This window comes from Danio aesculapii, chromosome 3 (assembly GCF_903798145.1).
Source record: "Danio aesculapii chromosome 3, fDanAes4.1, whole genome shotgun sequence".
NCBI classification, from domain to species: Eukaryota; Metazoa; Chordata; class Actinopteri; order Cypriniformes; family Danionidae; genus Danio; species Danio aesculapii.
The window spans coordinates 35,449,764-35,465,036 of NC_079437.1; the positions used below are offsets into that span (position 1 = coordinate 35,449,764).

The 15,273-nt window shown below is 35.4% G+C and overlaps 1 protein-coding gene across 1 annotated transcript; it reads right to left on the reverse strand.

The window, feature by feature from the left end:
• Positions 1–2,222: 2,222 nt before the first annotated feature.
• On the reverse strand, positions 2,223–14,023 carry rac3a (Rac family small GTPase 3a). Its single transcript, XM_056453864.1, has 6 exons — positions 13,732–14,023; positions 10,033–10,104; positions 9,804–9,921; positions 6,398–6,460; positions 6,143–6,302; positions 2,223–3,332 (listed from the first exon to the last, which is right to left on the reverse strand). The coding sequence occupies exons 1-6, from the start codon at positions 13,764–13,766 to the stop codon at positions 3,202–3,204; spliced, it is 579 nt and encodes a 192-aa protein (XP_056309839.1). The 5' UTR covers positions 13,767–14,023; the 3' UTR covers positions 2,223–3,201.
• Positions 14,024–15,273: the final 1,250 nt, after the last annotated feature.

A 15,273-nucleotide genomic window follows, 5' to 3' on the forward strand; every position in this document is an offset into this window, starting at 1 on the left:
ACAAGGCAGCGCGGAGACGTCACTACCTTGACACTTCGCGAGTCACTGCACGCGCATTTGGCAGCTATATTTTGCCGGTGAAAGGAATTACAAAGTAAAGGATAATGTAAAGGAAATATTGCATACAATTTATCCAGTGAAACATGTATCAGAACGTTTCAAATTAAATATCGACTACTCATGTGAATTTCATTGTGATGAAAAAAATAATAATTTATTTATTCAATACATGTATTGAGAATTTCATCACAAGAAACCTTAAAACAGCTGTTAATGATATATGTTAATGATAACAATATAGAGCTTATAGTATTCAACTAACGGTTATAATGGGAAAATATCATTTGCACAAAATGAAGTGGTCGGGTGGTAAACCATTTTTCAGGCCCGTAGCCAGGGGAGTTCCAGTGGTTTGAAAGACCCACTCCCCACTGACAGGTCCAGAATTTGCTTTATATAATTGAGCCAATAGCATGCCATCATACGTTTGAAAATGCCCTATTGAAGAATGCTTGGTAATCCTCTGTTGGCTACCGCTTCAGCGTGACTTCAGCTAATCAGTTTTGGCCAATGCAAACAATTATTTTTTACCAGCCCAACTGTGTAAGAGAACATTCAACACACATGTTTTAATTTGTTATTATTAAAATTGACAAATTCTGACTGAGGAAAGTGACAATAGTATGTGGATGCAGCCTTTATGATGCAAGCTGAGATTGCATCACTCAGTGATGCAGTGTTAGACACAATGCACTCAATGTGCTGGCAAGTTTGTCATTTGCCTTATAAATGACAGCAGGCTACAGTTTCTAATTTGAAGCTTTAACAGATTCTTAATAAAAATTATATATATATATATATATATATATATATATATATATATATATATATATATATATATATATATATATATATATATATATATATATATATATATATATATATATATATAACAGTAACTAAGCCAAAAGGAAAATGAATGAATGGATAGTAATATTTTATATATAATTAATTCATTACTCTCTTTTCGGCTTAGTCCCTTTATTAATCAGGGATATATAAAAATATATAAAAATTAGAATAGAAAATTTCTTTATTACAAATCTCTATGAAATGTTTTTGGTACATTAAAAAGTGTGGTAATGATGACAATTAATCCAGCAAAAAAGTGTTAAAATGTCACTATAAATGCAGTATTTAAACCTCATAATTAAATAGAAAATAAGGTATAACTGCAAAAAAATAATTTTTTTGAGAAAAAAACTCCCCACCCCTTTTACCGGGCTGGCTACTGAATTTTATTAACAAATTAACAATATTGCGATATGGTATATAAATGTAAATCAACAAAAGCTCTCAGGACCTCTAATATTATCTGAAAATTCCAAATTGACAAGTAAACCTTATCATAATAATTTTTTTGTCTCCATTTTAATTTATATTTATTCCTTTGGCTGTTGTTTGTACTTGTAATAGTATGTACTGTTGGCATATTGTGTGAATTGTATTTCTCTTGTTGTAATATGTTGTTGATGTGCAATAATAATAAAACAATGCAAGTGAAATGTGTTGGTTTGGAATATTAGGTTTGGTTGGTTTGGCAGATTATTGCATTTCGTATACATCAGTGATCAGAAACAACTTTAGTTTTATGTGTTATCCAGTAATGAAAAATGACCACTCACACACATGCACATTTTACATTACACTAAACAAGATATACTCTAATACATAGACACAACAGTAAACTCTCTCATAGGCTGCCATGAGCTAACAATCAAAAGCTGATACTAAGATTAATGCTTTATTGCTCTTTGAAAGTCAATGTCATTTCATGCAATAAATATTGGAGCATAAAAGGCTGTCATAATAATATATGGAGCCGATATCAATATAAAAACCAAACAAACAAAAATATGTGGTGCAAGAGGTTCCAATCAAATGCTCGCGTTTTCTAAAAATGTATGGTTTAAGTTTTCAAGATAGTCCATATAGTGTCAAACAAATGCTCCTGGTTCATATTTAAAAAAAATCTTCATCTAATTTATGTTCAGGTCAAGTTTAAGTGGTTTAGATTATAAATTGCTGTCATTTAGGTAGGTTTTGGATTTATTTTCACATTGTTAATCGTGAAATGAATCAAATACCACCACAACCATACCTTCACAGTGTCTCACACATCCTAGTTTATCTTTAGGCAAGAATTGAAACAGCGACAGTGATTCTATACCTGCCATTAGTTTAATTTCAGTCTTTACATAAAGTCCTGAAAACATAAATCCTCAGAGCAGACACATTTTATCTCTTTAAAACTGAAACATTAATCGTGTAATCATATCAAAGGAATATAAGAACACTTCCCAAAAAAAACAACAACAACCGGGCATTATTTTAGCCCTAAGCATAAATCAGTAATGGCACATTTCATTGTCCTTCAAACATATCAAAATAAATAGGAAATTAAAATTATAAAGACAAAACTAGTTTTAGTGTAACATACAGTCCACACTAAATTACTTTCATTTGCAACTTGCAGTATATGCAGTCCAATTGTGATTACAGTTTATTTTGTATAGTTTTTTGTTAATTATCTTATGGCATTTCATAGGAGTATGATATTTCTGTCACTGACATACAGTACATTCACAGATAAACGCAAGTACAGTATGAAATGTTGAACAGGCAAAAAGTAAAATACTAAAAAGTTAAAGAAGAAGTTTTTTACAATAACCCCTCAAGTGAGAGTACCGACTATGGCCACGCATTTAACTCGCAAAAGCAATTATTTACACAATCTTCTGACACATTCACCATCCCCAAATGGAAAGGTATCGGCTGCAGTTAAATATATACAGCAACAATTTCCACACAATAAGCTCTGAAGAAATGTAACTTTTGTTGGAACGGGGAAGAAAACTTGCTATGCCTGATTTTCAGAAACTAATAACTCATCCTGACACACACACAAATGCAGTGGCCTTACGTCACTCCCTTCACTCCTAAGGCAAATCTGAATAAAAATGCAAACAAAGCAAATTCGGCGTTTTTATGTTGATGTTGATCTGTTGCATCAGACATTAGACAGAAATATGCAGTTTGACACCTCATAAAGTGGACTGATCGGTTCATAACAGCAGAACTGAACAGTAAGAGCTTGCTGTTTGCATGGCATATCGATGAAGGAAATGGCTGGGATGTTCCTCAAAACACAGTACACTTCTTGCCCCGCTTCTTCACAGGAGGAGGACACAAAACAGCACGGATGGCCTCGTCAAAGACGGTTTTTAAACCCCGCTGCGTGAGAGCAGAACACTCCAGATACTTCACAGCACCTACAAAGACAGTGAATCCAAAAAGAGAGAGAAACTAAGTGGCTATACTGTATACAGTTGCAGTCAGAATTATTAGCCTTCCTGAATAATTAACCCACTGTATATTTTTTCTCCAATTTCTTCATAACGTGAAGAAGTTTTTTTAACACATTTCTAAACATAATACTTTAAATAACTCATTTCTAATAACTGATTTCTTTTATCTTTGTCATGATGACAGTAAATAATATTTTACTAGATATTTTTCAAGGTACTAGTATTCAGCTTAAAGTGACATTTGGGCCCCGGTCAGATCTCATGATTTTGGCACAATTTTGGCACGATTTCCTTGACGTAGTGTATCATTATAAAAATGAAAAGTTTAATGTAAATATCTCTGAAACTGTGAAAAAGTCACTTTCATTTTATTTGGGCTAGATTTTATTTTATTTAACAAACCAGTTTGTGTTTTGGCGCTGAAGCATGGCTGGTTTTGAAGCACTTCACCTCAGATGTTATTCTTGTTTATCTAGTAGATAACTGCCGAACGAAAAATACATTAAAATTAAGATACAAATTATACCAAATTCTATTTTTGATATTTTTCTAAGAAAAATATAATTCAATTCAATTCACCTTTATTTGTATAGCGCTTATACATCATAGATTGTGTCAAAGCAGCTTCACATAAAAGGTCACAGTAAATAGGAACAGTGTAGTTCAGTTTGTAGTGTTTAAGTTCAGTTCAGTTTAGCTCAGTTCAGTGTGGTTTAATAATCACTACTGAGAGTCCAAATACTGAAGAGCAAATCCAACGATGCGCAGCTCTACAGATCCCGAACCATGCAAGCTAGTGGCAACAGCGGAGAGGGAAAAAAAACTTCACTAAAAGGCGAAAGTGAAGAAAAAAAACCTTGAGAGAAACCAGGCTCAGTTGGGCACGACCATTTTAATTTCTCCGCTGGCCAAACGTCTTGTGCAGAGCTGCAGTCTCAGTGGCGGAGGCTGGAAGCTGGCCTCAGCGAAGACTCGTCTGTCTCTGGAGCGTCACAGGAATCAGTCTCATGTTCTCCACTCCTCCATGACCATCACAGTAGCTGCTCAGGATACGGCCTGGTCCAGGATATGGAAACCTTGGGATCATCTCGTCGTTGGTCTTGGATCGAATTAGTGACTCAGTGATATATAAATTATATTTTTGTTTGAGCCCGTCCATTACTCAGCTGTGAGGGTGGATTTGTTTTGCTCCATGGAAAATAAGGATTTAATTACTGCTTCACTGTAATTGTTGCATCACAAACCTCTGTCATACTGTATATTTGCAAATGTTTTAATATGTCATTATTTTAAAGATTTTGTCTTTATTTTCTTGGTGCTGATGTGCTTTCATTTTCTCCGTCTCACTCGTAGCAAGTTCAGTCGAGGAGTGTTTAATAAGCAACCCATTGCTGAAAATGTATGGTTTAAAAGAAAATATCTTAATATTAAAATGGAAATATACGTTTGTTCCTATCAATGTCATAACGAGTGCCCTTAAATAATGTAGCCTAGTTGTCAGCAAGCATCAGTGTTTATTGAGGCTGACATAAAATAAAAACATTGAAATTAAGATAAGAAATATTGTTATAGCAACACTTGCGACTGCTTTGGGAAATAACGCTCATTGTAGATGTCACAGAATGACAGATCGTGAAGCAATGTGTAGTCTGGCACATTTTTTACCCACGACAAGTCAAGATTTTATCAAAACAAAAATCACATAAACGGACATAGTGACTTTTGTAATCAAAAATAAAAACTGTGATTTGATTGGAGCTTTAAAAGTGTAACTAGGTTAATAATGTTATTTAGGCAAGGTAGTGTAATTAGGCAAGTCATTGTATAACGATGGTTTGCATTGTAGACCTTTTTAAAATATATAGCTTAAACAGGCTAATAATATTGACCTTAAAATGGTTTTAACAATTTTAAAACTGCATTTATTCTAAAAAAATGCACTTTACTAAAACAACTAAAACAATTAAGACTTTGTCCAGAAGAAAAAATATTAAAGGAAATACTGTGAAAATTTCCTTGCTCTGTTAAACATAATTTGGGAAATATTTAAAAAATCAAAGGAGGACTAATAATTTTGACTTCAACTGTATAAGCTTTCTTGTGTCAAGTGTATCCAGCTTGCAATGAAATAAATTAAGAGACCTTCTCTGACCTCTTGGGTTGTCTATGACTGGGGTTTTGGGGGTCAGTGGAAACATTTAAAGAAAAAAAAAGTAATAATAATAATAATAAAAATAGATAAATATTGTTTTAAAAGTTATACAGATAAGCGCACATTTCTGTAAAAACGAGCAAGCAAGGAAATCAACACAAATTGGATAATTATGATTAAGCTTCAAATAAACAGACCACTTTTTCACACAGGGCTATGTAGTTTTGGAATATGTTTTCCCTTAATAATAAAAACCTTTATTTTAAATACTAAAAACTTCATGTTGTAAGCTAAATTGGCCGCAGTGTATGAGTGTGTGTGAATGGGAGAGTGTATGGGTGTTTCCCAGTACTGGGTTGTGGCTGAAAGGGCATCTGCTGCATAAAACATTTGCTGGAATAGTTGGTGGTTCATTCCGCTGTGACAACCCCTGATAAATTAGGGGCTAAGCCGAAGAAAAATAAATGAATGAACTTCATGATGTGTTTAGTAGCGTTATCTTTGACTAATATTTCAATTAGTTTGATGATCTGAAACAGTAAAGTGTGACAAACATGCAAAAAAAAGAGAAATCAGCAAGGGGGCAAATGCTTTTTCACACCACTGCACAAACCATTCTTACCGATTTCTCTAGCCATAGCAAGACCTTGTGGGTAAGTGATAGGAGCTAGTTTCTTATCCCGTAGACGTTCAATAGTGTCCTTGTCATCCCGCAGGTCGAGTTTGGTGCCCACAAGTATGATGGGGGTGTTTGGACAGTGATGGCGAACCTCAGGGTACCACTATGAAGAGATGAAATGTGTTAAAACAAGGCCACCTATTTAAGCCATCCTAGTGTACAGGAAATATTGTAATGTTATTCTTAATGGATACGAACCTTTGCCCTGACGTTCTCAAAGGATGCAGGGCTCACCAGTGAGAAGCAAATTAAAAACACATCCTGTAGAAAGCAAAAGGAGAGTCTTTGTAAAAAATCAATGCCATCAATTATTCATTTTAGATTACATTGCACTATATAAAGCAGAGGACATTGGAAAACTGAAATATAGACCTCTGAAATTATATATGTACAGTTAAAGGCAAAAAAAATAGCCCTCCTGTGAAATTTGAAATCTTTTTCAAACATTTCCCAAGTGCTGTTTCACAGAGCAAAGATCTTTAACATATTTAAACATAAAAGTTTGAATTGCTCATTTGTAAGAACTAAGCAAAAATAATCTGACTAGTTATTTTGCTAGTATTCAACTTAAAGTCCAATTTAAAGGCTTAACTAGATTAATTAGAACAAATGTCATTGAACATATGTAATTCGTTATGTAGCCAATTGACAAAAATAAACTTAACAGGGCTATAAATATAATAGGACACACTATGAAAGATTTCCTTCTTCTGTTAAACATCACTAGGGAATATTGGAAAAAGATTTTTACAGGAGGACTAATAATTTTCTCTTCAAATGTACATCACTTTTATCATTTCAAAGAAAATGGGTATATACCATTCAGGGTATGGCTGCGCTGGTAAGACTTTTTTCTATTCGAATGAAATGTATTACAGTGATGGTTCAAACAAAGCACAAAAAGGAAGCTCAAGTTTTGAGCTTATGATCCATTTGATGCAGCTTTTTTCAATAAAAGTATTTTAAAAATCACATCGACCGCAAATGTTTTAATGCCGAAATACATTTTCATATTGACGAACAGAGGAAAAGTGGAGGAATACATACATTTTCCAAAACAATTGTAGGAAATAAACACACACACACAAACAATATATATATATATATATATATATATATATATATATATATATATATATATATATATATATATATATAATGTTTTTGCTATCTCTCTGATGGGTTTGTTTTGTTTTTTCAGCCTAATAATGGCTTGCTTGACTGATAGTGACAGCTACTTGGATTTCATCTTGAGAGTTGACAGCAACAGATTTCAAATGCAAATAGCACACTTGAAATGAACTCTAGACCTTTTATCTGCTCATTGCAATTGGGATAATAAGGGAATAACACACAACTGGCCATGGAACAACTAAGGAGCCATTTACAGTTTTTTTCAATTGTTTTGCCCCAAATTTCAGAACCCTGATGTCAATTTTCAAAACTCTAGACACAAAACTCTAAACAGTCACTACTTTTAACACAGACTCTCCAGTGTTCAAAACTCTGCATGCTGCGTTCTCTATCTTAAAGAAGTCTTGCATTTGCAGGATCATGGATTCATGTAATCCTTTTATCATATAAATACTGCAGGAACAGAACTTTAGATCACCAGCACACAAGATGCACATTGTTTCAATAAACAATCTTGTTGTTTAAATATTTGATACAGGTTTTCATTACGGTTTATACATAAGTGTAAAGGGAACAGTACAGACAGTGGATACAATGAACTAGTTTTATTCATTCCGTCATAATGTATGTTTACTGTTATTTGTTTTTCTCACTGCACATCCCCAAATAGAAAGCTGATATATGGCATGATATATGGCAACATATGCAAATTACAACTGGATTCCACACTGTATATAAAATGTCATAACAGTCAACAATTTGTCAAAATAGTGCAAAAATCACTGTTGTTCATATACAGGACATATACATATACATATATGGACACATATACAAATTATAGGTAATATATTTGTAGGGGTAAAATATACAACATAATAGATAATATATTTAGGTAACATATATGTACTTTAATAGTATTAGTTTAATGTATTTTAATAGTTGAAAAAAGGCAATATTTTGACATGCATGACATATTTTATATATGTACAATTCATATGAACTATTATGTCACATATGTAATTTGCATATATTTCTATATATCAGATTTCTATTTTGGGATCTGTGTTTCCATCAGTCTGGTCTTGTGGATTTGGTCACAGGTTCTCCTCTACATCACAGTGGTGTTTTCATTACTCAAAAATCTTGGAAAGAACCTTCAGTCAATGTAAATCCAGGCCTGACATTGGTCCGCTGGGATTGGGCTTTCTTACATACAGTACAGTAATGTCAAATATGAAAACATTGTCTGTACAAGTGGTACATGGATGGAACAAAGAAACCATAAATATGGAATAAGGATGAATAAAGATGAAATCTATAGATAATGTAGTCCAGTTGGGTGATCTTCTGTGGTAACTATCCTAAAACTTTCATCATCTAAAGATGAATATTGTAAATTAGTTTCTATGCATCAATAGTAATGCAACAGTTACTTATCATTTTGAGTGCTTGTATCAGTTGATAATAACATCATGTTAAGTAAATGAATATGCATTTATTTCAAATGTAATGTTTGAGATGTATTTTGAAATAGGATCAATTTGATTTTTAATTGTTTTATATTGAATAGGTGATCTTAGTTCAATGAACAAAGTATATTTCACTTGTGTGTGTTGTATACCAGCATTTGAAATAAGAGTTAAGAGTTCTGCAAAAACATACAATTTTGGCAATGGTTTTGAATTTTGTGTGTTGAGTTTTGAAAAATGACACCAGAGTTCTGAAATTTGTGGCAAAACAATTGTAAAAAAACTGTAAGAAGTCCCATTACTTTCGGTCCCTTAACAAGTGGGAGGCAAATATGCAAACTGTTGTAATTCCTACACCATTCACCTGATGTTGATGTTAATACCCTCAAATAAAAGCTGACAGTCTGCAGTTAAAGCACATCTTGTTTGTTTCATTTCATTGTGTTGGTGTGTAGAGCCAAAAATGTTAGAATTGTCGATGTGTCGATGTCCCAATATTTATGGACCTGACTGTACTATATTGACCAATGGCTACATTGCACCAAATCGGACAAATACTGCCCAATTGAAAGATACTTTCTTCTTTAAATGTCTAATTATGAATGCAGTCTCAGTAATGAATAAAATAAAACTACTTGATTGAAAAAAATGTTTTTGGTAAACAAAACTGCAAAAAAACAACAGCATTATTATCATTACTCAGTTAACTACCATATTATTACTAACTACTCAAAAAAACTTTACTACTAGCTAATCAAGACAAATATTTACGAGTGTTTCCCAACCCTGTTCCTGAACTACACATTTTCAACCTCTTCCTAATCAAACACACTTGAATCAACTCATCAGAACACAAGAAAAAAACTCCAAAACCTAAAGTTGATGGGTCAGATAAGGGATACATACAAAATATGTACTGTTCATGTGCCTTCAGGAACAGGGTTGGGAAACACTGATTTACAATCAGTCAAAATTAGCCAATAACATAGATGTTTCAGTACCGTTTGGGGGTATGAGAGTGGTCTAAGGCGATCATAGTCCTCTTGTCCTGCTGTGTCCCAAAGGCCTAAGTTGACAGGTTTGCCATCCACCATAACATTGGCAGAGTAGTTGTCGAACCTGAGGGTCAAAGGCAGATTTTTCAGAACATTTCACAAATGCGGTCATAAAGAGCTGACACAAAAGGACAGAACTGACACAGAAGTTCAAAACTAAACACACTGAACTCACACTGTGGGTATATATTCTCCTGGGAAGGCATTAGTGGTGTAGCTGATGAGCAGGCACGTCTTACCCACAGCACTGAAACACAAAAGACGCTGAGGTGTGAGTGTGACTGAAATACTAAGAGCTTTTGATCATTCAGGCAAAACACTGCAGGTCAATAGATTTTGTAACTGATTGCATTAAAATAAAGCAAACTTTTTTTTGTATTACAAGTTTCCCCGAAATGTTATGTTTGGATATGCAAATGAAACATCATATCATTAAATTTGCATTAATTTGAATATATTCAAGTTTTTTCCCAGAGATGGGTTGCAGTTGGAAGGGCATCCGCTGCATTAAACATATGCTGGATAAGCTGGCGGTTCATTCCGCTGTGGCAACCCCAGATTAATAAAGGGACTTTACACAGCAAGAAGGTCGCTGGTTCAAGCCTCGGCTGGGTCAGTAGGCGTTTCTGTGTGGAGTTTGCATGTTCTCCCATCTTTCGTGTGGGTTTCCTCCAGGTGCTCCGGTTTCCCTCACAAGTCTAAAGACATGCGTTACAGGTGAATAGGGTAAGCTAAATTGACCATAGTGAATGAGTGTGAGTTAGTGTGTATGGATGTTTCCCAGAGGTGGGTTGCAGATGGAAGGGCATCCGCTGCGTAAAACATGAGCTGGATAAGTTGGTGGCTCATTCCGCTGTGGCGACCCCAGATTAATAAAGGGACTAAGCCGACAAGAAAATGAAAGAATGAAAAATCAGCCAAATTATCAATTATCAAAACTGTAAAGTCTGATGGCTGTAATTACTGCTGAAGTGGAGATTTATGGCTAGCGCACATTGTTATTCTTTTTGCTAAGTTAATGCACTAAAAAAAATATTTGTTTTAGTACACTGCAAAACAAAATCCGTAGAATTGACGATAAAAAAGTGGCCTCTGTGGCTGCCGGAATAAAACCATGTAAAATATGGTAGGAACTAGGGCTGGGCATTATGTCTAAGATGCAATCTTGATAATTATTTTTATAAATTGAACGATAATGATATAGGCTGCACAGTGGCGCAGTGGAAAGCATGTTTGCCTCACAGCAAGAAGGTCGCTGGTTTGAGCCTCGGCTAAGTCAGTTGATGTTTCTGTGTGGAGTTTGCATGTTCTCCCATCTTTCATGTGGGTTTCCTCCGGGTGCTCCGGTTTCCCCTACAAGTCCAAAGGCATGCGGTATAGGTGAATTGGGTATAGGCTAAATCATGAAAGCAGGCACATTATGAAAGCCCACAATCTCTAAAATTGAAAGTTGTAGTGTCTCGTCTTCACGGCACATTAATAAAGGAATAAAGCAGGGAGAAAGGCTTTAGTATAGCATCCAGGCATCACATTGACCTCTCTCCAATAAACTGTCCCACCAGATGAGCCGTGAATACAGGCTGACAGCTTCTTGTCATCAAAAAAACACACACACTTCATTTAAAGTGGAGTAAAGAGCAGTAAAAGGAAATGAAGTAGCAGGGTGAAAGCAAACAAGGAAGAGAGATAAAAAGTTAGGAAAAGGGGAGGATAAGTGAGGATGTGTGATAATGAATGGGGTGTACAATGAAAAAAAAGAAACGAGAAGGCCAAAATAGCATGTTTGGCGGATTAAAATTAGGCTGTAAAATATGTTTGCAAATAATAGAAAGCATGTAGGATGGGAGAGGGGTTAAACCTTAAATGGTTACAAGATGAAATAGTCAGTGAAATATAGTAGATAATAATTCTCCAGAGTCTGAAACTATGAATTAAGAAAAGGAAAAAGATTTAAGTGACTTTGAATGTGGCATGTTTTTTGGTGCCAGCCAACCATCTCTAGGGTTTACAGAGAATGGTCCGAAATAGAGAAAATATCCAGTGAGCGGCAGTTTTATGAGGGCAAATGCCTTGGTCAGAGGAGAATGGGCAGACTGGTTCAAGCTGATAGAAAGGCAACAGTAACTCAAATAACCACTCGTTACAACCGAGGAATGCAGAAGAGCATCTCTGAAAGCACAACACGTCGAAACTTGAGGCAGATGTGCTACAGCAGCAGAAGACCACACCGGGTGCCTCTCCTGTCAGCTAAGAATAGGAAACTGAGGTTACAATTCACACAGGCTCACCAAAATTGGACAATAGAAGTTTGAAAAAGTGTTGCCTAGTCTGATGAGTCTCGATTTCTGCTGCAACATTCCGATGGCAGGGTCAGAATTTGGCATTAACAACATGAAAGCATGGATCCATCCTGCCTTGAATCAAAGGTTCAGGCTGGTGGTGGTGGTCGAATGGTGTGGGGGATATTTTCTTGGCGGACTTTGGGCCCATTAGTCCTAATTGAGCATTGTGTCAACGCCACAGCCTACCTGATTATTGTTGCTGACCATGTTCATCCCTTAATGACCTCAGTGTACCCATCTTCTGATGGCTACTTCCAGCAATATAATGCGCCATGTCATAAAGCATGAATCATCTCAGACTGATTTCTGGCATCCACAGTCACCAAATCTTAATCCAATAGAGCACCTTTGGGATGTGGTGGAACGATTTGCATCATGGATGTGCAGCCGACAAATCTGCAGCAACTGTGTGATGCTATCGTGTCAATATGGGCAAAAATCTCTTGAGTAAAATTTCCAGTACATTGTTGAATCTATACCATGAAAGATTAAGGTGGTTCTGAAGGCAAAAAGGGGTCCAACCCAGTATTAGTAAGATGTACCTAATAAACTGGCCAGTGAATGTATATGTTGTTATAACTGCATAGTGATTAATCAAAAGTTTTTGTCTAAGAATTATCAAGTAGTAATTGTTTCAAAAAGATACAAAATACTGTTAAAACATTTATGCTGAACAATGGTTGTGTTCCTATTCATATAGCGAGCCATGTACATGCAAATGTGTTGCAAAATTATTAAAATATTAACTTCAGTTTCGAGAATTATTTGATGAACACAAACATTTCCAGTACATAAACTAGATATATTTTTGGTCCACATTTCCAGAATCAGTAGTTATTAGGCTACTGAAGATCACTGGATATAATGAAGACATGGTAGCCTATATAACAGCCATACGTCATATGTAATCAATAAAAATGAACTGATTTTGAAAAGTAATATATTTTAATTTAATTATACATGATTAAATAATCGAGATTACGCTCTGATTTAAAAAGAGAAAGGATTAATTATGAAAATATCAATGCTAAAGTTGATTCTGGCGATCGCGGCGTGATTTTTGGGAGTGGATCATTTCCACTGGAGCTGATGAAGGTGTGAAAACATGACATCATTACATAGCGATTCCGCCGTACACGCGCATCTCATTTCTTTACTGCACGAGATTTAATATTCGCATGCTTTACATATTACATTGTCACGCTACTTTAAAGGAAAGAGATTATTTTGGGGAAAATGAAAAAAAAAAACTGAACAAACACACAAATTATAAAAGCCGGAGAATGCATTTAATAAAACAGCCAGCCATCGGACAGAATATCCACATCTACCAGTCATTTAAAACGATAATAATACGAAAAACGAGACAGAAACATTTAGATATTTTTAATAATTATGAAAGGATCAATTCTGTCTAAGCAAACCCCACTCATTCGCCGATCCAGCCCACAAACCCTCGCAACAATTGCTTTCCATCCAAAAGAAAGCTCCGTACAAACGCATGCAGTGAAAGCTTTTATTCATCATCTTACCCGTCGCCGACAACAACACACTTGATGGCTTGCATTTGCAGTTCACGAGTGGTGTCCTAAGACGAGGAATCTGAAGGAATAGCCTGAAATGAGATGTGGAGGTACCCGTGGGCTGGTACAAATACTGTTCGGCTGCAGCAGCACCAGCGGTGAGTGGCAGTCGGGGGTATTTCACGATAATTCCGAAAAAACACGAACAGATGCTTCGAGCTTTTCCGGGAGTCTTGTGAGGCGCCGTCTGCTGGTTTCTCTGTCACTATACGACGCACTTGTGAAAAGATTTTATAATGAGTTATTGATTATACACCGAATATTACATTTAACTTCTTAAGAACACGTTTATATTTTTAAAGCAGTAACTCTAGTGGTCGTAAAGGAGATTTACAGAACAGTCGGTTTAGAGAACAACTGTCATTCCGCTGCCATTTGGTTGACAGTTGTTGTGTTGGGTGTGGAGGGGTGAGGCAGAATTACCCAGATATATCAGTTTAAAATTACATTACTTCGAGATTACAAATAGTTAGGACTTTTTGTCATTTAGACACACACACAAAAAAAAAAAACTCTATATAGACTCAAATAAAAATCTACTTAATACGTACAAAGCAATTTGTCAAAGGGTCTGCGGTGTAATAGGTATACAAAGTCTTTTATTAGACGAATATACAAGTAAACCAGCAAATACAAGTAAATCTAGCCGGTATCTAGATCTATGTGACTCTCACATGGTCACCCACTGAAGCTAAGCAGGGCTGCACCTGGTCAGAGACAACATGGGAAAGATAGGTTGCTGCCAGAAGTAGTGTTAGTGAGACCAGCCGGGGGTGCTCAACCTGCGCTCTGTGTGGGTCCTAACGCCCCAGTATAGTGAAGGGGACACTATACTGCTCACTGAGTGACATTAAACCGAGGTCCTGAGTCTCTGTGGTTGTTAAAAATCCCGAATTTTAAAAAAAAAAAAAAAAGAGTAGAGGTTTAACCCTTCTCTGTCCATTATGGCCTCCTAACTATCCCCACATCATAATTGGCTTCATCACTCTGTCTCCTCTCTGTTTGATTTGAGGTCTGGCACAATATGGCTGCCATCGTGTCATTCATGTGGATGAAGAGATTTCACCCAAAAATGTGTAAATCGATTTGAGTGTCCAGAAAACCGCCATATAAATGTAAGGAATTATTATTATAGGTGTAAGTGAATTATTATTTTGACCTAAAACAGGCAAGGGTGGAAAATTATTAGCAAAAAACACTATATATTTCATATAGCCTATTTTGCTTTATGATTTTTTTCTCCCAGGACATTAGCCTATTAGCATATAAAATCATGAATATATGATAAATAAATATGTCAACTGTCAATAAGCATAATAATATCAGTTTGGGTCTTTATCTGGTTATTTATGATGATGACAGCAGTTTGCTGGAGGTCGACAGAACATTTCACCATAGAGGAACAGAGAAAGTGAAGGTTTTGGAAAGTGATGTTTGCTTTGTTGTGTGTGCACAAGGCATCACTCATTTGTTGTTTATCTTCCCCATATT